The following is a 23,388-nucleotide window of genomic DNA, read 5'->3' as shown; positions in this document are numbered from 1 at the left end:
GCACAAGGATGGAAAACCAAATTAGCATCTCTCTCTCTCTCTCTCTCTCTCTCTCTCTCTCTCTCTCTCTCTCTGTCTGCCTCTCAACAGGGTTTCATGAAGCCCAGGGTGACCTGGACCTCTCAACCCTCCTGTCTCTACCTCCCGAATGCTGTAATTGCAGCCATGGACCACACCCGGGCTTTTTGTGGCACTGGGGCTTCTGCTTGCTGCCAAGCACTCTGCGCACTGAACACTCCCCAGGCCAGAGAGAAGCCTTATGTATACTCTTCTTGTTCCTCGTTTTATAGAGGGAGACAAGGAGGGTGTCAAGAACAGCAAAAGGCCTGAGCTTCACCTCATCTGCAAACAGGCGAGTTAGGGCCAGGGGTGACAGTGCGTAGCTTTCATCCTAGCTCTCTGAGGCAGGGGGATCGCTATGAGTTTGGAGCCAATCAGTTCTACATAGAGAGTTCCAAGGCAGCAAAGGCTACATCGAAAGACCTTGTCTCAAAAACAAACAAACCAGCAAGTCATCAGATCTCACAGATGCTGGAGGAGAGTCAAGATCTCTCTCCCCTATGTGTGTTGGGGAGGAATCAGAGAGAGATGTCATTGCTCATATTATAGCAGGCGGCATTTACTGCATGGATGCAATAGCCTCCTGTGCTTTCATGGAGCAACACAGGTGCCTTAGATGGACACAACACACAGTAGTAGGTCTGTAGAACAGCCAGCAAACTGTGAGCTAAGACAGCCTCGGTCTTCTTTTGATGGGCTATCAGCTGACCCACTCCACTGTGGTCCCAGAGATGTGAACTGTACTGGTCAGGGAGCAAACCTGTTCTCTGGCCAGGGGGCAGCACTCACTGTGTTTTCCAAGCCCGTGTTCCATAAAGATATCCCTGGAAAGATAGTTCTCAACAAGAGATGGGGCATTACTGGCTGGTGTTCAAGCAGAGCGATGGCTTGTTAATGCCATTGGCTTGATAGTCATACTAAGCAATTAATAGACCAGTTTAAACAAGACTCAACCCCTGTACTCATCTATTCAGCTGTCTTCGAACTCTCCAGGCGGCTGATGACACTCAGATCACAGCTGACTCTTCTGCTCTGAGTAGTGGCTTCCTCTTGATCTCTCCTGGCCTTGCTGGCTCTCGAAGGACATTTTCCCTAGGTACATTAGAATAAGCTGGGGTGCTGATGTCTTATGCACCCCTAAGGCTTCAAGGGGTCCTCTCCCTGTTGTTGCCTCCAAAGATCTGAAGCGACCTCTCCAGTTGCGGATGCTTCCGTTAAGCCGTGCTGCTTGCTGGGTTTTCGGGTTACTGACTCCCATCCACACATAACTGGCTCTGGTGGTTTATTATGAACAGAGCCCACTGCGATGCTTACCACACAGATCTGGACAACAATCCCTGATTCTAGGAGGTGGATGAGCAGAGAGAACACACTCCGCATGAGTGTGGAGTGGAGAGAGTTGGAACACATGCCCCCTTCTCCTCCGGCCCCAGGCTGGACCGGAAAGGGGGCGAGGGGAGAGATTTTAAGTTGCTTTTTAAAAAAATTTTATTGCGAACCTAATTTTCAACAGAATATATATAGACATTTTAGACGTGATAAACTAAAACCTACACGCACAGCCCACTCCTGCCTGGTCTCAGCGCCCACCAGCTTGCTTCCCACCTGCCACTCTGATGGAGGCTGCAAGAAAGCTAGGGGTTTCTCCTCCTCTGGGAGCCTTGATGCTTGCAGGGCCCGAAGTCTCAGATGAAGGTGCTTACGATAGTACCTGCCACGCCGGGGGGTGGGGGGGGTGGTGAGGAGGCGGCAGGTGACGCTCAGGTGACCACAGCAGAAACAGATTAGGTCAAATTGCCTCCTCAACCCCAACTGTAGTCTCTTTCCTTTCCAACTTCCACCCTCGTACTCCTGTCCGGGCAGATGTGGTTCACCTCAAGTGCTCCTTCCAAGTGTGTACTAGCTGTGTGACCTTGGACTGCTACTTGGCCTCCGTGGGTCTGTTTCCTCTTTGTATCAAAAGCGAAATCCCACCGAGGATTAACTACAATCCAGCCAGAATCAGGCTGAGCCCAGAGCTCTCAGTTTTCTCATTTGTATCTTGAACATGTTCTCGCTGAGTGTTAACTGCGCCGAGTCTGCAGCATGCTGAGGCCAGGGCCCCGCAGGGGCACAGCTGTCTGCATCCCGGGGACCTGGAGAGGACCAGAGTCCAGAACGCAGGGTCGCCTTAGAACCCAAGTACCCTGTAGTCGTCCAGTCACCGCCCTATACGCGAGGTGAAGCCCTGGGCGTGGCGCACGCACCCTGGCTCCCGGCAAGGAACGGGTGCGGGGCTGGGCTTCGACCGTCCCCGGGGGAGCGAGTGGGGCGGGGCCGCCGCGCCCGCCTTCTCCTCCTCCCGCCGCGAGGGTTCAGAGCGGCGGCAGCAGCGGCCGCGGCGACAGCTCCGGCTCCCGCTCCGGCTCCCGCGCACTCGGGCCCCGCGCCCAGACCCCGCCGCCGCGCCTACCGGGGGCCTCGCGTGCCCCCTCCGCTCCTCACGCTGAAGTTCCTGGCCGTGCTGCTGGCCGCGGGCATGCTGGCGTTCCTCGGTGCCGTCATCTGCATCATCGCCAGCGTGCCCCTGGCGGCCAGCCCCGCGCGCGCGCTGCCCGGCGGCACCGACAACGCCTCGGCCGCCGGTGGTGGCCCGGGCCCGCATCGCAGCCTGAGCGCCTTGCACAGTGCAGGTGGCTCGGCTGGGCCCTCGGTGTTGCCCGGGGAGCCGGCGGCCAGCGTCTTCCCGCCGCCGCCCGGGCCGCTGCTCAGCCGTTTCCTCTGCACGCCACTGGCCGCCGCCTGCCCGTCGGGGGCCGAGCAGGGGGACGCGGCTGGCGAGCGCGCGGAGCTGCTGCTGCTGCAGAGCACGGCGGAGCAGCTGCGCCAGACGGCGCTGCAGCAGGAGGCGCGCATCCGCGCAGACCGGGACACCATCCGCGAGCTCACCGGCAAGCTGGGCCGCTGCGAGAGTGGCCTGCCGCGCGGCCTCCAGGACGCCGGGCCGCGCCGCGACACCATGGCCGACGGCGCATGGGACTCACCCGCGCTGCTCTTAGAGCTGGAGGACGCGGTGCGCGCGCTGCGAGACCGTATCGAGCGCATCGAGGTGAGCTATGCGCCGTCGGGGGACACAGGTTGGGGGGCGATGCCCTGCCTGCAGAGTGCTGGTGCTGGCTCCCTGCGGCTCTGGTCCGATCACCCAAAGCACGCTCCTGGCAGGCACCATGGGAGCATCTTGGTCCGGATCGCGGTGGGAGCCTGGCACGGTGACGAGGCAGGCTAGTGGGAGAACGGCGGCCACTTGTAGTGGAAATTGATTGAAAGGCAGGTGTGGGGAGGCTCTCCTTAGATGGTCTTCTGCCAGAACCCAAAGCAACACCCGCCCCATACTCGCTACCGTTAGAAGAATTGTACTCCTCTCAAGCCCAAGAGCGCCCCATTAACACCAACCTGCGCGCCCGGCACCACCTCCCACTATTCAGCCACGCCCAGCTTCATATCCCTGAAGCTCTGGGCTCTTGGGGAGTCATCGGATCACTCCCAATAGAGATCCACTTAGCTTCCTCTTTCTTCCTTTCCAGGTCAGATACAAGGAGCCCGGGCAGTAGGGACCCTACTTTGGGTTGTGTGTGATGCCAAAAGCCCTTTCTCCCTGCTACAAATTCCCAGTCTGGAGAAGTGTAGGTGAAACAAACAGATTGGGCAGGACAAACAGCCAGGAAGCCTTGGCCATTCCCAAGTACAGACTGATTTCCAGACTACAGGATAGATCCGTGAAGGAGAGGGGAGAGAGAGAGGGCAGACACTATGGCCCCCTGCTCTCCCTCAGGCTGCGTGCAGCTGGGCAAGCAAAGGTGAGGTGAAAGCATGGGGAAAGGACATGAATATGGCTCCGGGTTCAATCTGGAGGTACAGGAGGGGGATACCTGTGGAAAGCGTATAGGGCTCATCCTAGCCGACCTCCAGGAAGTCAGCTACTGACGTCGCCACCTTCAGGGTATCAGACCACAGTCGGCCTCACCACCCCCAGGGCTTCCACTCTCCCAGCACCCCTCCTCCCTGCCCAGGGGCAAGGTTCCTAAGCCAAGAGCGGGTAAAATGACCAGATAAATGCTCAAAGTCTGCAGGGAAAGGCGGCCTCAGTCTCCTCACCTGTGCAATGGGCACCATGACACTCTATGTCTCACCAGACCATCCAATTGCAAAGATACAAAGAAACACATACATGGGAGCAAATTCTCCCTTTAAGAAGATTGAGTTTTTGTTTTTTTGTTTGTTTATTTTTTGCCTGGCGGTGGTGGTGCACACCTTTTAATCCCAGAGGCAGGCGGATTGCTATGAGCTCAAGGCCAGCCTGGTCTACAAAGTGAGTCCAGGGCAGCCAGGGATACACAGAGAAACCGTGTCTCAAAAAACCAAAAAAAAAAAAAAAGAGAGAGAGAGATTTTTTTCCCCTCAACTTTCTCTCACTGCCCTAGCCTTGGCACCACTGACGGCACAGGTGGCTCCTCCCATGTCTGTAACCGACTCGGCAGGGTTGACCTCTGGCCCTGCTCCCTGGCACCTGGCTCTTGGCAGAGTGGGCTTCCCTGAAGTGGGCCTGCCAAAGCTGAGGGATCCTGGCGGCTGGGATTTGGCAGCGGGTCAGCTTCCCAGGTGTGGGGGAGCCCCGGCTTTCCCATATTCACCTTCTTGTGTTTGCTGAGTGTGGCAGACATGGAGCTACCGGGTCTGATTCCTGAGCCTGGTAGCAGTCAGGGTCAATCACCCGGGGTCACACTGCCACTGGGGACTCACACACCTCTAAGCCACTGACTGATTTCTCCCCTCTCTACTCACTCACTGTAGGTAAAAGGCCTGGGTTTACAGGGTCTGCTGTCACTGACGCAGTCCCCTGAATTCACTCTTGCCAATGTCCCCAGAGGTGATAAAGTGAAGGGGTTTCCGGTCTTTACCTTGCTGGCTCCTTTCAGACATCTGACCCCTTTCTCCCTGCCACATATGTCTACTTGGCTTCTACATGCGTTCCCCCCTTGTACTCTCTTGCAGCTCTGTCCGATTCGAGGTCCTTCTTGGTCCCGACAGTCCCCTGGGTGGGCTGAGCCACACCCAGGGCCTTCCAATGCTCACTCCACGTGCCCCATGGATCCTGTCTGTGTCTGAGTGTGCTTACTTCCAGCTGCCTTGTGTCTGGTCCCTCTCCTCCAGGCACACCCGAGTGTTCCTAAAGCCTAACTTGGGGTTTCTTTGTGGGGGCACACGCTTCAGCCTGAACTCAGCCACCTGCTTGAATCTGATCGGGATCCCCAACCCCATCTCTCAGGTCTCTCCTGCCTTTGCTTAGGACAGTCCAACTGGTCTTTCCACACATGTTAGTACCTGATCTAAGACTCTGCCTTCCCAGAGGCCTTCCCTGACCATGCTATGACCATCCCCCTACACACACACACACACACACACACACACACACACACACATACACACACACACACACACACACCTATGTACCTCTGGGTCACCCCTGCTCCTTCCAGCTAGACCTGACTTCAATAGATGGAGATACGCACCGCAGGTGGGAGCCGTGATTGAAGACTTCCGAAAAAGCAAAAACAACTTTTTTGTTTGTTTGTTTCAAGACTGGGTTTCATTTGGTAGTCCTGGCTGTCCTGGACTTGCTTTATAGACCATGCTGGCCTCGAACTCACAGAGATCTGCCTGCCTGTGCCTCCCGAATGTTGGGATTAAAGGCATGCGCTGCCACGCCCGGCTACAAAAACATTTTTTTAAATTGTATGTGAGTGCTTTATCTACAGAAGAGAGCCTCAGATAACATCTTAGATGGTTGTGAGCCACCATGTGGTTGCTGGGAATTGAACTCAGGACCTCTGGAAGAGCAGGCAGTGCTCTTAACCTCTGAGCCATCTCTCTAGCCCTCTACAAAAACATTTTTTTTAAAAACGTATTTATTTTCATTGTTCACTGGAAAAAGTCAACATGTTTAAGGAGAAATTTCTCAATTAACCCCACTATTTGCTCCCCTTTTGCAGCCCCCTGATACCAGTCCACCAGCAGGCATTGTAACAGGCCAAGGCAGAATCACCATATCCCCCACCGCAACCCCCGCCATTATCCATCAGTCACTAGCCCCTGTGGCTGGGGATGGGCGCAGGGTGCCTCTGAGTCTTCTCTTCTGCACTCTGTGGCAAAGCTGTTTGTTTCCTCTTCCATCTGTTGCACAGAGCCCTTAGCTGAAGTCCCGGGAGAGCCATTCCCAGGTCAGAGGGTGTTGACTTCTGACTATGACCAAGAACCACTTTCTGAGGGAGCTGGTCAACTTCCGTGGCATCCAGACACGCCAGCGTGTCCCAGGGGCTTCCATTTCTGTGCTAATGTGTGAGTAGAGTGAAGACTCAGGATTGGTTTAGACGGAATCTCCTTGACATAAGCCCTGCCCTCCGTCACCCGTTCTGGAGCAGAGCCATGGTGAGGCGCATCCTCACGGGAATCCCAGGGGATGCTGGGTCCAGGGAAGCCACACTTATTGATGTTCTGATAGCAATCGCCCCGTATTTGTAAGCACTTACCGTGCATTGGGAACTTCACAACAGCTCATTTAATCCCACCTCCATTCTGCGGAGGAGAAACTACTCCTCCCTTGCAAACAAACCAGACTTCAGAGAGGTTAAAACAATATCTGCAGGTCGCCCAGCATCAGAGGCTGGATTTGACCCAGCAGCATCTCGCTCCAGGGCCCTGTCTGTCAGGCTCTTCACGCTGACATTTTACATTCTGCATGGGTCAGACATGCCCCACCTACAAGGCAGAACACAAGTGAGGGCAGTGCCCACCTTCATCTTTGGGTGCTAAGAGTGGGCATGGGACTGGCTAGGCCTCGGCGGCTGGCCCTGCTGGTGTGGAGGCTGCTGTGGGGCTGCCGGAGCAGCTGGCTCTTCTTAGCTCCTCAGTCTGCCATGTAAAATAGGCCGTGTGAGGTTTCTGTCTTGGGGAGAGGAGACCTGAAGGCTCTGAGGAGTGAATCTGAGGAATGCAGCACAGGCAGACCTCTGCCCCTTGCCCCTTTATAATGACAGGGAGGGCATGGGTGGAGTTCCATTGAGAAAGTGCTCGCCAAGCAGACACAAAGCCCCAAGTCAGATCCCTAGCACAGAGTAAATGGGGGCATTGTGGTCCACACCCGTTATCCTAACTCTTAAGAGGTAGAAGCGGAAGGATGAGACTTTCAAAGTCATCCTCAGCTATGCATCAGGCTATGTTCAAGGCTCCATGAGACTCCATCTCAAAAAAATGAACAAATCTACAAGAGACCAGATGCTTCCTAGACACCTGGCCAGCTCTAAATGCACCACCCCGTGGGAGGGGGGCAGCCACATGGGGCTCACTTATGGCTTGGGACACTCTCTTTCCAGGCCTCAGTTTACATACATATCTGTAAAATGGGTGAGCTGGGCTGTGAAAGGCCCCTAAGGCGAGCTTGTCAGTGGTAGGCCATTATCCTAGCAAGAAGCCTGGCTTTGTAAACCCTGGGCCTGCAACTATCATGCTATGGCCTGAGAAGCCCTCTGTGTCTGATCCTCAACTAATGGGAAGGGACATCCCGTGCCCTTTTAAAAAGCCTCCTGTCGGAGCAGGGCATGGTGGTGCACGTCTTTAATCCCAGCATTCAGGGAGCCAGAGGCAGGTTGATCGCTGTGAGTCTGGGGCCAGCCTGGTCTACAAGTCCAGAACAGCCAAGGCTACACAGAGAAACCCAGTCTTGAGATTTAAAAAAAAAAAAAAAAAAAAAAGCCTCCTTTCTTCCAAGTCTTCCAAGAAGAGTGGACAGGATCTGACCGAGATATGTGGGCACCCTTGGGAAACACTCCCAGAGTAATCTTCTTCTGGACCCCCAGAATGGGTTTCCCCATTTTGGCCATGGTCACCATTGATGGGTTTTGCTCGTATTTAAACCTCGAGTGGCTTTGTGCCTGTGCCACAGGTCAGGCGTCTGTGGCAGTGGCCACTTGTCCCCATGCTGAGGCACCATCACCCGCTTGTCTGAGGACCGGACCTTCAGGTTATGTCTGATCCTAGTGTGAAACTACCGTGGACACTGCATGATCTCCTCGGGTGGCAACGGCCCTCCTTTCTGCTGGCCCCGTCTCCAGCAGTGGGATGCCTGAGTGCCAGCAGGGACATATATTTAGCCTCGGTAGGTACTGTGACACATTTTCCCAAAGTGGCTGTAAGAGTCTCCACACCCACCCAAGAGCGAGCCTCGCCCACCAGGCCTGGTCATCTGCAAGCTTTCCTGAGCTGGTGGGTGTAAGGGACTCGGGACCCGCATGGTTAATTGTGTATGGTTCTGCTAATTCATGCTGTCAGGTTCTGGAGCTGTTTGCCCATGGTGGGATAAGGTCAAAGCTTAGGCTGCTCACAAAGGAAGCTTAACAGGGTGTCCCGAGGATGGTTTGAATCTCTTATTCCCATTGAACTCTGAGGACAACAGTTGAGCTTATGTGTCCTCCATAGGATCAGAGAGACCGAGGGGCTTGTCCAAGGCCACACAACACAGTGGGGCTGAGCCAAGACTGTCGCCAGGGTTTCTGAGTAAAATGAACCAGGATGGAGACCGAGGGGCTTGTCCAAGGCCACACAACACAGTGGGGCTGAGCCAAGACTGTCGCCAGGGTTTCTGAGTAAAATGAACCAGGATGGGGACCGGGGGTAGGGGTTGGGGGTTCTTATCTTTGCTGTGGACAGCAGATAAGGCTCAGCATCACCTGTGCACAAGTGGCTCAGCTGGCTTTTTCTTTTTCCAGCTAGCTTTTTGACCAAGCAATCTAGCTCCAACAACACCCCCTTCACACACACACCCCGCCCCAGTAAAGATAATAGTAATAGTAGAAACTGCTCAAGGGCCGCTTGTGGCATGCCACACTTAGGGTCTGCTTTACATTTCATCACTTGCACCCCAAATCCAGGAAGTATTCAAATATGCCCTAACTTTCACAGAGGACACTCGTGGGGGCCACATAGCTTGCTCAAGGCCTCAGATAACGTAAGGGAGACGCCCAATAGCTGGGCAGACCGTTCAGCTAGGTTGATGTCAGGCAGGCAGCGTATTGCCGGGGTGCACACCACCGGATGAACGGGTAAATGAGGGCTCAGAAGCCAGGACAGAGCTTGGTACTTCATTCTTTTCTTGGAGCATGTTGGCTCCGGCGCCAGGAAAGCCACCATCTGGGAGAGCAGGCATTCTCTCGGCCAAGGATGGGGTGGGGCAGGAAGACTATTCCTGGCAGGAGGAACAGCATGTGCTGAGGCCTCAGGGTGAGATGGATTTGGGGGTGTTGAGGGCACAGGCACCTTGTTCCAAATCGGCCATCTTACCCCTCCCTGCCTTCTACCTGCCTCACTACCTGTCTCTGTCACCTGACGTCTGATGGTGCTGATTGCTGACCACCCTGTGCCTAGCTTTTATCTCAGTGCAGCCTGACAACTGGGTTCAGAGCTGCAACACAGTATTTATTTTTGAAATGGGATATTATGTAACCCAGGCTGGCCTTGAACTCTTTATATAGCCAAGGATAGCCTTAAACTTCTGACCTGCCTGATTTCACCTCCTGAGGGGGGGGTTACAGAGTGTGCACCATCACACACAGTTTGTGCAGTGCTGGAGCCCTCTGCCAACCAAGCTGTGTCTCCAGACCTCTTAAGGCATAGTGAAGCAGTGTTGGTGGCAGTGACAGTAGTTAGCACTCCACATAGCTCCCAGGGCCCCTGTCGGCTCTGAGTTAATATTGCTCTTGTGCCTCAGGGAAACTGAGGCATGGCATCTTTTTATAACAAGCCGCTCAGGCTGGGTGGAACCAGGGTATGAGGCAGCAGGACTTGTGGGATATGTGCATAGTTGGGAGGAGAGGCCTGCACTACTGTGCCCAGAATTTGGGCTGAGCAGGTGGGGGGATGGAAGGGGAGGGGAACAACTGACAATGTGTTGACCTGGGAAGTCAGGCCCTTCCTCTTTTCCTGTCACAAAAGAGACAGCCTCTTGTATGAGGCCAAGGCAGTTGACATTCCCACTTCTTTCCGTACCTCAGCCATTGTCACGCTAGTAGGACCCTCCTTTGGGGCCCTCTGTGTCACACAGAATGTGACAATGTGACGTAGCCTGCCTTTCTCATGGCTACTGAGACCATCCCTTTAAGCCTCCTAACAGCTAGGGTAATACTACATACCTACTTGGCAGAACCACAGACTGATACTCAAGACTGTGAGAGTTGGCAGGAGGAATGGACACGGGACTGCTGTGTGACCTTAGGCAGGCACTCCACCCTCTCTGAGCCTCAACACCCTGATCTCTGACTTAGTCCTCAGGAGGTAAGAGCAGCTGAGACGTTTGCCCCAAGTCTGCAATGCTGCTGTTCTTGCCATCCCCTGTTGAGTGCTAAGGAGCCCCTCCCCCCATCCACATTAGCTCATGTTCAGTTGAGATGGGCCTAGAACCCTGGGCTTTGGCTCTGGGCCCAGATATGGTAAACTGTCACGGACTCTCAACAGCCCACTTGAAATCCAGCTCCCCCCCCCCCCCCCCGCTCCTTCCTGCCCTATCAGGCACTGAGTGGGGGATAGTGTGACATCATCTCCACTGTCCCCCTACCGTCTCAGGCTGGGGCCCACTTGGCACGAGGCCCTGAACCCACGCCACACAGCCTGCGCCATGGCAGATGGAAGCGAGGTGGGGGCGTCATGTTTCTCTGATTCACATGCTGGGATAGGGGGAGGATGCTGCCTGGCCCCCCCCCCCGGCCCCCTCCTCCCTGGCCTCCTGGTGCCACCAAGAAGGTTTGACAAAGGACAGCTAGTACACCCACCACCCTTGAAGGCAGCAGCCAGGCCCTGTAGTGTAAACAGTTCTTGGTCACTAAGCTAGAGAGATAGACAGCCAGTGTCTCTCAGCATTTCTTGGGCACATTTCTTCAAGGCACTGGCCCTGCCCCTGGGGACAAGTGAGGGACCATTTCAGCCTTAGTGACCCAGCCCTGGCCTTGCTGGTCATTGTTTGGTGACACTGGGCATGGCTCTTAAGTTTTCCTGTGATAAGGGGACAAGTGTGTCCCTTGCATCCGTGTGATCTGGGGCACAGGAGCTGATGTGGTGACTAACGATGTGGCCTCAGGCTGAGGAGGTGCAGGGCTCACACTCAGCTTTGCTACTGTCGCTCACGGGCAGGGTAGAGGGTGACTTCCTGGTATCACCCTTCTGCCTGTAAGTCAGGGCTGTGACGCACAGGGAGAGAGCCCCATAGGCTGGCTGGGCATGAGTTTCAAGGGTTAGGTTGTGTTGAAAGACACCAGTGGGACACAAACCACAGCCACCCTCTGGATCTGTCATGGCAGGGAAGCTCCGTGGAAGTCAGGGAGAGCCTGCAGTCACAGGAAGCACCAGAGGCTTCAGACAGCTCTCCATTCTCCTCACCAGCCACGTGCTCCTCTCAAAATCTGTCTGGAAGCCCCCTGGGGGGCCCTGCACCCTCCATGTCCCATCTTTTCCCAGCTCTGCTGCGTGGCTTCTGCTTGGGGTGTGAGGTTGCCTCAAAGGACTGGAGGTCTTGGACAAGTTCAAAACTGCCTCTCAGCTCTGCTCAGAGAATCTCCCCGATTTGTTCGTCACCCAGACATGAATTAATACCCTGTGTGCCACGAGCATCCACTATATTTCATGGTACTACTATGTGCCAGGTGCTGCCCCAAGCACTGAAGACAGACAGTGCTGAGCTTCTATGTTGGTGCCTAAGCCAGAGACCCAGGTTTCACTCACTGCCTGGACCCCTGAGTAGTGTGGAAACTTTGAGCCTTGCAGAAATTGGGGGACCATGGAGGATGAAGGAAGCAAGAAGGGGTTGTGACATCAAATTTGGTTCCTCAAAGCTCCACTGAGGCTTCTGTGATGTGCTCACCAGAGGCCATCCTTTCCCGTCTGAACCTGTGGCCTTGCCCGCCTGACTCAATCCCACCCAATTTAAGACAGGACAAAGAGGACCCAGGAATGTCCTCATCCTGGGCCAGAAAGAGGTGTCAGCCTGCCTCAGGACACCCTGAATGTGAAAGACATTAGCAGCCAGCAGGCTCTGTTTATTGGTGTTTGCCACATGATCCTCCCCAGAATGGTAGTGCAATTGTCTTGTGAGGAAACGAGTACAGAACAGTCTAGAGGTTTTCCGAGCATCATACAGAGGGGATTTGTGTCATGGGGCCCAGCCATAGAAGTCTCTAGAAGCTCTCCATGTAGTCCTTTTCTACTATGAGGTTGTGCTCCAGAAGCCAGGCTCACCTGTGGTGGTCGGCAGGGCGGTGGCACCCCCCCCACGTGATGTCATCACACTCCTTCCTTTTCCTCTGGAGCAGCAGGAACTCCCAGCCCGTGGGAACCTCTCCTCAGCGCCAGCCCCTGCCGTGCCCACTGCCCTGCACTCCAAGATGGACGAGCTAGAAGGCCAGCTGCTGGCGAAGGTGATGGCGCTGGAGAAGGAGCGTGCTGCCCTCAGTCATGGCAGCCACCAGCAGCGACAGGAAGTGGAGAAGGAGCTGGGTGCCTTGCAGGGTCGCGTAGCGGAGCTGGAGCACGGTAGGTCCCGGGGTGTATGTAGATAGATGGCTGAGGTGCCAGACCCCTGGTCCTCTGGCTGCAACTTCCAGAGGCTGTGGAACATGAACGGGGACAGCCTGCTGGTGGTGGGGGGGGGGGAGTCACTGTCACTCTGAAAGTTACTGCTGACAGTTGTCATTTCTGGCTCTGCTAGGCCCAGGAGCTGGCTGCGTAATGACATGCTGGCTGATTTAATCTTCACTAACTGCAGGGATTTTTCACAGGTAAAGACAGTGAGTTTGAGAGAGGTCAAGTGACTTGCCAAAGGTCACACAGCTGATAAGTAGAGAGTCTAGGCCTGTAATCAGATCCTTCAGCCCACATGCCGTGCATTTAGCCAGACACAATTAGCACTTTGAGCAATCTGTCAGCCGTCTGCCATTTAACCCTCAGGCCTGGGGTCAGAGGATCATAATGGACAGTGTGGAGGTGTCAGGACCCCTGGGCTCCAAGCCTGTCACAGGCTTGCTCTGCAACCCTGAAAGGCCATTGCCTTTCCCCAGACCTTGCTGTCTTCACCTGAGAGATGGAGGGGCTGGATAAGGAACTTACGAGCTTTCATGGGCCCTTGTGAGACCAAGGTGGGGACATGGGGGAAGAAGCTGAGAGTGGCTCAGGTGTGAGACAGAAATTCAGGAGAAAGAAGCCTAGGTGACTTCCTGGAGGAGGAGTCTCGAGCCAGCTCTGTAGAGCAGAAGCAGCAAGTACCCATGGGAACCAAGGGGCCATGCTGGGTTTAGTTATAAGGGAGCAGTGGGCCTGGGGCACTCCTGGGAGGCACCCAGTTGAGTACTTGAACTGTGGCAGCAGCCTCCATCCCCACTCGATCCATCTTGTCCCTCCACACCAACACCCCTGAGGACCAGGGGATGTGCCTCCTTTCTTAACTGACTGCAGGATAGAGGAGGGAAGCCATGGTTGGGAGGCCCCTCCCCCACATCATTTTCCATCCTGGAGCTCCATCCCTGTCTCTAAACTGAGTTGAGTCTTTGACCGTTCAAATCCCAGCCCTGCCGCTTACTTTTGTGTGACCTTGAGTTAATAACCTCTGTGTGCCAAGGCATACCTGAAAAACGAGGATTATACCACTGCCTACCTCGTAATCGTGAGAGGAGGTGACACGTGGAAGGCGCTTCCAGTCAGCCTGCCACACACAATGTTTCTTAAGTAGGTGAACAGCTGTAAATAGTCATGATTATATATAGCTGATGAGCCTATGGGCCTGCCAGCCCTCACGGTGTGGAATGGAGAATGTTTCATTAGCCCATTTTACTGAAGAAATGGAAGGCCAAGGAGGTTGCATTTGTCTCGTTGGAGCTCACAGGCAAGATTTGAACTCAGGACATATGAATTTGAGAGCCCCCAGGCTTAATTTAGTCACACTTTTCAGCCCAGAGGCAAAAGTAGACTAGTTGAAAGCCTTTGGCACACACATCCCCGCCCCCTCGCTCCCCCGCCGTCCGTCCCTCCCACCCGCGCCCTGCTAGTGGCTTGGAGCCATCAACCCTCATCTCGCAGTGTCCACTGACCCCGTCCTGTCCCTTCCAGGGTCCTCAGCCTACAGTCCTCCAGATGCCTTCAAGGTCAGCATCCCCATCCGCAACAACTACATGTATGCTCGCGTGCGCAAGGCGCTGCCGGAACTCTACGCCTTCACCGTCTGCATGTGGCTGCGCTCCAGATCCGGTGGCTCGGGCCAGGGCACCCCTTTCTCCTACTCGGTTCCCGGGCAGGCCAATGAGATCGTGCTGCTGGAGGCCAGCCCTGAGCCAATGGAGCTGCTGATTAACGACAAGGTGGGCGGAGTCTATGGCACTGGGCGGGGCTCCAGGGGACGAGGACGGTTGGGCTCCCAAAGCACAGTGCCCTTGTACTATCTAGGAGCTGAATGTGGAGTGACACTTTCACTCTCCTGTTCACCATACTCAGCACACACTAAGCACCTACTGTGTGCCACGTTCGGTTCTGGGAATGTAGACACCCCAGATGCAGGACTGGCTAAAGGAGGGGTAACAGAGGTGACTCAGGTCGTCAGGGTATAGGCCAGCCTACAGGCACCCTGTGCATTCTCCTGGAGAGAGAGAGAGAGAGAGAGAGAGAGAGAGAGAGAGAGAGAGAGAGAGAGAGAGAGAGAGAGAGAGAGAGAGAGAGAGAGGGAGAGAGAGAGAGAGAGAAGGAAAGGCACTATCAGGAAGGGCTGCTGGTGATCCCCAAAGCTCGCCCTCTGCCTTTCCCACTATGGATATTTTGAGGATAGTGTGTGCGTCCTGGCTATTTTATGTGCCACCTGGGTCATCTCATTTACCAGCCTGTGCTTCAGTTTCCTTATCTGTTATGGACTCCAGAACTACTTTTTTTCTTTTACTCCCACTATTCTGCCCCCGGGTCATCCCCTGTCTGTCCAGGCCACCCTGTCCCCATGACTAACTGAGAACTGAATGAGGTCTCCTACCTGCCTCGATGTTTCCGCTTAGAGGGTGTGTTGGCTTTTTGAGACCCATTGGAAATATACATACCAAAGACCCCATTCCTATGGGACCAGCCCACAAGCTATACAGCTGGGAGCCTAATTGGGTGTCCAGGAGCCCGTGGCCCAGGGGGTCAGTGTGCTGCCTTGAGGCTTCTAAGATTACAGAGGCGATCAGGCGCGGGGTGGGGAGGGCTGTCCTGCTCCCCTCGTCGCGGTCTGCCGCGGCTGCCTGGCAGAGGGCAGCACTAGGCGCTCCCGATGGAGAATTCAGCACCATGGACAGGGAACCGCGATCAGCCCTGTTCCTGCCTCTGTTCTTTGCTCTTCTGTCAGTCCTGCCATGTCCTTCCAGGGGACTTTTTTCAGCGCGCTCACGCACACGCAAGTGCACGCACACACACGCGACTGTCTTGTGGTTGTGGCAAAACACCCGACAAAAGCAGTTTAAGGAAGGGTTTGTTCTGGCTCACAGATTTGAGGGTACAGTCCATCTTGGGAAGGCAGGGCGGCAAAAGCAGCTGTAAGTAGCTGGCAGGGCTGGCGTGTGAACAGGCTGGTCACGTTACATCCACATTCCAGAAGCAGAGTGACATGAGTGTGGACTCTCAGCTGGCGCCTTTTCACTCTGTCTGGAACCCCAGCCCATTGGCCACATTTGGGGTAGGCCTTCCCTCAACTAGGTCTCTCTAGAGACTCTCTCATGAGCAGTAACGCCCAGAGGCATGTCTCCTGTGTGACTGAAAATCCAGTCAAGCTGACAGTGGAGATGAACAGGCAACCAAACAGGCGATGTTGTCTCTAAAGCCTTGCTCTCCCATGTGGGCACAACTTGTTCAAGGCCATGCCCAGATCCACCCTCTGGGTCTGGAGTGGGGCCTGGTACCCAGCAGGCATCAGAGAATGCCTTATGAAGTCATCATCTCAGGGCATTTGTGAGATAAAGGAGCCCTTTAAAGCCACAGACAAGTAGCTTCACCTCACAGACCAGGGCCCAGCCACCCATAGTGGCTTCCAGAGCACCATGAGCAGAGTTCCAGCTTGAGTTTAAGCTCATGATTGATTAGCCATGTCTGCCCCTTGAGAACAGAAAGAGGCAGCCACTGTGTAGTCAACCTCCTACTCTGGCTCTGGGAGGAAAGAGCAGGCTCCTCAAGGTCAGATAGGAGGCTGATGGTAGAGCCAGGGCCAGGCTGTGGAACCCTTCCATCCTGAGTCCAAGACTCATTCTGCAAGGGTCAGTCCATCCATGCAGCCCCACTATGTGCTGGGCACTGTTTTAGGTGTACAAGGGAAATGGGTTTGTGGACACTTTCCCTACCATGTGTGACCTTGAAGCCCTGACAACAAAAAAGGACAGTCCCTGTGACCCGAGGAAAGCTGTTTGGTGGGGGTCATGTGGGAAGGAGGGAGAATCCGAGCAGGAAAGACAAGAGTTGGAATGCAGGTCAGACCTTGGATTCCATCCATAAAGGAAAGCTATGAGGCGGTCTGCCTGGCCATCCCACCTTCTCTAGCCTTGGGTCTCTAACCTCCGGTTTTGGTCCCGTGTCCAGGTAGCCCAGCTGCCTCTGAGCCTAAAGGACAACAATTGGCATCATATCTGCATTGCCTGGACTACAAGGGATGGGCTGTGGTCTGCATACCAGGACGGAGAACTGCGGGGTTCTGGTGAGAACCTGGCAGCCTGGCACCCCATCAAGCCACACGGCATCCTTATCCTGGGCCAAGAACAGGTAAGGAAGTAGAATGCGTCCCCAAGTCATTACCCCATCCACTCTGGGGCAGTGAGCATCTTGTCTGACCCACCAATTTGCAGATGAGCCACTGAGAACAAAAGAAGTGGGTGGAGCTGGAACCTGGGATGAGACCTTGCTAAAGTCTTGAGAGTGAGGCTGGAGCATTGGGAGGTAGCAGCCTTGGATGGGGCTAGAACTTTGGGAACCAGGCTTTGACAGGTACAGGGCCTGGCTCGACTACCTTTGTCCTTGTTCCTCGTTCCATGTCTCTTCTTTCTCTTTTGCTCTCTTGGCCTCAGGATACCCTTGGTGGACGATTTGATGCCACCCAGGCCTTCGTCGGTGACATTGCACAGTTCAACCTGTGGGACCACATTCTGACACCTGCCCAGGTGCTGGGCATGGCCAACTGCACTGGGCCACTGATGGGCAATGTCCTCCCCTGGGAAGATAAGTTGGTGGAGGCCTTTGGAGGTGCAAAGAAGGCCACCTTTGATGTCTGCAAGGGGAGGGCTAAGGCATGAGGGGCCACCTTGTTCAGGGCCCCTCCCTTGCCTATCACTTCTGGGACTTTGAAGGGGCACTCCCCTCCTCAGCCTGTCCATGTGTTGGCCTTCCCCTCCTTCCCCACTCCTGGCCGTACCTCCCACTTCCTCTCCCAGGCACCCTCACCTCCAGAATCCCGCCCCCTCTGCCACCTGGATAAGGACCAGTATCTCAATCAATTGGTCCAACCTAGGGGAGTTGAGGCAACCCCACCTCAGGGCAGTGGATTGGCTTGGTCTCTCACCTTACACACTGTCCCACTAGTCACATCAGAGCCCACTAATTATAACAACATGCCCTGAGGAATTGTGGGTAGAGGTGGCCTTTGACCCTCTCATCCCCTGTGCTTCCCCATAGGCCGGCGTCAGGCTGTAGAAGGGATGCTAGAGCTGTGTGAGATCAGAATCTCCTCCTCCAGCTTCTGCAGTTGCCCACTGGGGCTGCAGGGTCGTCAGGCCCACTGCCCTCCCTCCCCCTCCCTCCTCTCACCAGTTTCTTTGTGTGTTGTGGTTTGAATGTTGGTTCAGTGTCCGTTCAAGCCCCACCTCAGTTTCCAGAGGTTCCCTTCCCAGCTCCTACCCTAACAGCTAGGAACCAAGACCCCGGAAGCCAAAGGGCTGTGAACGCCCCCCTGTGCCCACTGGCAACTTTGCCCATCAGCATGGTTGTCTGCCCCCTCCATGCCCAAGACAGGACCTGGGTCACTCTAGCCTAGCCTGAGAGCATCCAAAGCAGAGGCACTGTGACCAAGGAGACAGTTCCCCCGGCAAAGCCCAGTGGCTTAGCCACCATGTTGACTTTTTCTGCATGGCCCTGGAAAGGATGGAAGATGCTGAGTGGGAGAGGAGAGGATTTAGTGAGAGAGAGGACCTCTTGGTTCCTATGACTTACTATGTAGCCTTTTGTAAGGACCTACCCTCTCTGGGCCTGGCTTTCCTTCTTTGTGAGCCGAGGCCATAGTGTTGGTTACTTCTGAGAAAGCTGCATTTGGAACATGAGATGAGCCATGATAGCTGGCAGACAGAGCAGGCAACCTGAAGGTCCAGTGGCTTAGCACAGAAGGTTCTGGAACTGCATAGCAGATGGGCTCGGGCTAGGGAGGGGTTAGGCTCACAGCTGGCTCAGAGAGTCAGGGTCAAGGGCAAGGGTCAAGGCAGAGCAGACACATATAAGCATTAGTTCCCATTGGATCCTTCGCCCTTGCCTTTCTGAGAGGGTCTCAACTGGCAGCTTCCTGGTCCCCGCCTGTCCCCACCTCCACCCCCACCCCAAGAGCTCAAAAGAATATCAGAGCTGAGAGAGGCTGCCCGTTGTAAGTTCCTGCTTGTGGAAGATGAGAAAGAGCAGAGAGAGGGCAGTTAACTTGTCCAGGATCAAACAGCACAGTATGGCCCTCGTCAGTGTTCTGCCCTGGGTACCATGCTATCTGTCCTTGAGTGTCTTTGAGCCCAGCTTATACCTGTGTGGGGAGACATTTGAGAGAATGCTTTCCCACAGGGCACTGGAACAATCTTTATGGGACACCCAAACATATTGGGAGGTGAGGGAAAGACAGCCAAGGATGCAGGGCCTTGCTGGTCCTGTCCCAAGTACTGGAGCCATAACAGGCTGGCTGAATCAGTGGGGACTGGTGGCTTTTGCCCCACCCCCTACTTTTGTCCTTGTCTCTGCTCTCCGAGGCCACTCAGCCCGAGACGTGACACAGGAGTGGGAGGCTGCAGCCCTGTGCCAGGGAAGCATGTCCAAGGCTTGCCCCTGGCCTGCCGATCCGTGTTTCCATTTTGAGAGCAACTACACGGCTCGGCACCTCCATCCACATCCCCTGAAGACAGTTGCTGAGGTTTCACCCAGACCTGCTGAGATCCCCGGTTGCCCAGTAACAGCCAATGACATCAGCCCCAGTGCTGGGTCAAGTGTCTGTCGTGAGGATGCCAGGGTTGTTGCTGGGTGACAGCTGGATTCAGAACTTAGACCTTGGGGGACTCTGTGCCTCACCAGGCTCTTGCTGTTGCTCCAGGAGAGGCAGCTTTAGAGGAGGCCTTAGGAAGGATGTAGCAGAAACTGCTCGGCCATTTGAGCCCACCAGACACACCATCCCAATCCTTTCTGCTTTGTCACGGTGGTGATGAGAAATGACACCTCAGCTGCATCCCTGTCAGGTCACTTTGTCCCACTGAGCTGGGAGTGTCCCACCATGCAGGGATACCCCCTTCTGCCTGCTCCACACCTGCATTGGCAAACACAGCAGGCAAGCCTGGGGCTCCAGAAGCATTAACACGTGCAAATCCACTGCCAGAAAGCACCCCCCCCCCCCCCCCCCGGTTAAATTCCAATTCCCCAGCCTAGGAGAGAGAAAAAAATGGGAGACACTGGGGTAGGGTTCTGAGTATGGATCACTGGGGAAGGGGCTGGCTCTCTTTCCAAACTCGCCACCCGATGCTCCCAAAGACAGCTGTAACCCTGAGCTGCCCTTGGGTCTGATGGAGATGGACCGAGGCTTGTTAGACAGTCACAGACACTGCAACTGCACAGACACTGCAACTGCAGGGGCCGCTGTATCCGCACCGGCTGGTTTATCCTCACAGCAGTTATAAGGCGGGGCTGACTGTTCTTGGCCCCGTGATGCAGGAGAGAAGGATAGGGCTCAGAAAGGCAAAGTACCAATCAGCCAGCTGGCAACAGTGCGATTTCTATGTGGAGGCAGGTTACATGCCCAAAGGACTGTGCCACCCCCTTCACAGTGCAGAAGGAACAGCGGTGAGTGTGGGGCTCAGGGCCAGTCAGGGGTCTCTCACCTATGCCCAAGCCTCAGCCTCAGAGGAAGAAAAGAGCATCTTCAGAATCTAGTGAGGTAGGCAGGGCGGAAGTGGCTCTTCCTTGGGCCCCCTGTTCTGGGCAAGGCCTATGTCAGGTGCTCTAAGCTGTTTTCTGCCAGATTCCCCACCTTTGAGGCACGTGGTGACCTCACCCACATCCCAAGGGATCATCCCGCCACAGTCCCTCATGAATGGGGACCACAGGCTGAGGCATGAGGATCTGTGGGAGGGAACTCACCCCTTTTAGATGAGGAAGCTGAGGCCTGGCCAGGGAGCTCCAATGACCCTTGAGGCTTCTCCAGGACACAGTGGCCACTTCCTTTCACCCCAAAATTGGGTCCCACCTACAAGCCCCAGCACCTTTGGCCTGAGGAAACTGGAGAAGGGTCTGCTCTGAGATAATGGACCACTCCCCTCACCCGTTAGTTCTACTGCCTGCCCACCCCAGATCCCACCTCCTACCCTATCCCTTGCCCCTGTTGGGTGGAGAACGGGGCAGCTTCCTGGGCTGAGCAGCTGGCAGCAAGCATGTTGTGAAGTCATGGGACACTGTGAAGCGAGCGGCCTCCACTGCCCTCCCTCCTCACTTTGCTCTCTTTTGTATATAAGTGACATGAGATGCTTTGTATATGTGTGAGTGTGTGTGTGTGATATGTGTCATGGCTTTTGTTACCTTTTTTTTTTTTTTTTTGTAAACTTGAATGTTCAAAATAAACATGTGGTTTACTCGGAGAAGACTCTTCTTTAATGGAGGGGGGGGGGAGCCTCTGCACACACAGAGCAACATCTGCCCCAAAGCCTCACCCATCCATATATGCCCCCTCTCAACCTGGACTGATCAGTTCCACCAAGCTGAGCTCAGATATAAAACTTCCAAGGATTTCTGAGGAAAGCTGCGTAGAAGCAAGTCCCACGTGGAAAGTGTCCCAGTTCTAACTCGGCTTTGGCCTCATTCCCAACACCCCTTCCCCACCTGTGCCCCAGTTCCAGGATCCGGGTCCCTGGTGTTGCTTAGGACCCAATCTTCCTGAGTCACATGCCCAGACCCTCAGAGAGCTTGGGGAGGGTGGGGCTTGGAAGGGTGGAGCTTGGGAGGTAGTACAGGAAGAGAAAGATGGTCTCTTCGCTTCCCTCCCTCCTCTTCCCTTCTTCTTTCCCCAAATTCTGTCTAGGCTCCTCCATGCCCTCTGACCTCTAGACCGGACCCAGACAAGCACTAGAGTCCACACCATCTCAAAGGGCACTTACCAGCACTGTCACTATTCCCTGCTGGTGACCTTTGGAAAGTCCAGGCGGAGGGGCAGGATTGGGGGTCGTGCATACCGGCAGGACAGAACTTCTCAAATCCCCGAGGGTGGATTTAGCCCTGGAGGAGGCACACATCACACAGGAAAGCCACAGTGAGATCTGCTGGGGCCTCTGAGCATCTGTGCACTCTCAGCTTTGTTTTAAAATACAATCCCAGAAATCTGCAGGCAGATACACCTGGAAAACTGAGCTGCTGGGCAGCATGCCCTGTTTATCCCACCTTGCACCACTTTCCTTGCAAACACCCTCTCTCCCTTTGTCCCACTGAGCTGGCAGTGTCCCACCAGGGAAATCCCCTTCTGCCTGCTCCACACCTTGCACAGGCGAACACAACAGGCAAGCCTGGAGTGCCGTAAGCATTAACACGCACAAATCCACAGCCAAAAAGGACAAAGGAACAGCCATCCCCTTCTGCCTCTGTTCAAAGTCTTGCTCTCCCAAGCAGCAACATCATATCTTCTCTGTCCTCAGTCTAGAACCTTCTGGCATGCAGGGCTGTGACCTTCCCTCCCAGCTCATTGAAGGATTGGAATGGGTCAGTGTTCCCTCAGTACCTCAGTACCGTCCCCAGGCCTGACCATGAACTGTGCCAGCCTCATCCTCAGCTCCCTCCTGCCACTCCAAATGAATATGTCTGCTTCTTTCAAAGGCAGTAAGATCTGAATCCTGCCATTTGACCTTTTCCAGAAGGGATCTCTTGAATCCCCAACTGCTCCTCATCTGCTCCATCATTCCTGTGGGCTTGCAGGTGACCGAAGTGTCTCCTCCCTTGAACAGACCTTGTTTGGCCTTATAGTTGCTGAGGTTTCATTCATTTCTGGGTGGTGTCTCCTCACCGTAAGAAAACCCTAAATGAGACAGTCAGCGAAACTTCCGTGAGTGCTGCGTAACAACCTGGACTTAAGGAGCAAGCAAACGCCAGGCTGCTGGGAATGAGGAGAAGGAGCAGTCATCACAGTAGAAGGGTGTGAGGGAAACAAGCTGTTCCCCCTTGGTGGCCAGGAAGGGGCAAGTCGGTGGGGGGGGGGGGGGCAGGACCGATACATCATTCAAAAAAATGTCCCGATGACTCATTCCTCCAAACAGGCCCCACCTCCTACTAGCTTGTACCACTCATACATGCAGTAAGTGGCGGAGTCAGAGCCCTCTGAGCCAATCACCTCTCAACAGCATCACCTGTTGGAGACCACCATCACCTTGACCATCCCCGTGGGTCTTTGTTCCTTTTGTTACAAACCCCCCTGGGATAGCAGGTTTGTCAGGCTAGAAGATGACTTCCGTAGACTGCCTGCCTAGCACTTACAAAGGCCTGTGTTCCTCCTCAGCCTGAACCAAGCATGGCAGCAAATCTGCACACTCTGGAGGAGTTTGGAGCTGGCTTCAGTTCTGCTGTGGGACCCAGGTGCCCAGCAGGTATTGTGTGGGCCCCGGCCCCGGCTATCTACATCCACTCAGCAGGCTGGTTCAGCTGATCCCCAGGCTGGGCTCACTGTCAGCCCCAGAGCTGCACTGCTGCCAGGCTGGGGTAGACCTCTTCTGAGAAGCCTGGGACTAGGAACTTGACCTCTGAGCTTCCATTTCCCCACCTGTAGGACAAACACCTGCCATGGCCATCTGCAGGAAATGGGGAGAAGGTAGAGATGGAGATACAGAGGGTTTAGAGGTGTCTATCTTCAGCTCCCGTCTCCAGAATGCCTTGCACGGGCTGGACCACTGCAGGCTGTCTCAGTCTCTCTCTCTCTCTCTCTCTCTCTCTCTCTCTCTCTCTCTCTCTCTCTCTCTCTCTCTCTCTGTGTGTGTGTGTGTGTGTGTGTGTGTGTGT

At 54.9% G+C, this 23,388-nt stretch overlaps 1 protein-coding gene across 1 annotated transcript; it reads left to right on the top strand.

The window, feature by feature from the left end:
• Positions 1-1,724: 1,724 nt before the first annotated feature.
• On the top strand, positions 1,725-17,821 carry Nptxr (neuronal pentraxin receptor). The gene is made up of 6 exons (XM_051159358.1): positions 1,725-1,767; positions 2,169-3,148; positions 12,450-12,669; positions 14,239-14,486; positions 16,714-16,893; positions 17,196-17,821. Exons 1-6 carry the CDS (start codon positions 1,725-1,727, stop codon positions 17,418-17,420), a joined length of 1,896 nt encoding a protein of 631 aa, XP_051015315.1. The 3' UTR covers positions 17,421-17,821.
• The last annotated feature ends 5,567 nt before the right edge of the window (positions 17,822-23,388 follow it).

Source organism: Acomys russatus, chromosome 17 (genome assembly GCF_903995435.1).
Source record: "Acomys russatus chromosome 17, mAcoRus1.1, whole genome shotgun sequence".
Classification (NCBI taxonomy): domain Eukaryota; kingdom Metazoa; phylum Chordata; class Mammalia; order Rodentia; family Muridae; genus Acomys; species Acomys russatus.
The sequence above is the reverse complement of the archived record's forward strand: the minus strand, read 5'-3'. Positions and strand labels throughout refer to the sequence as shown.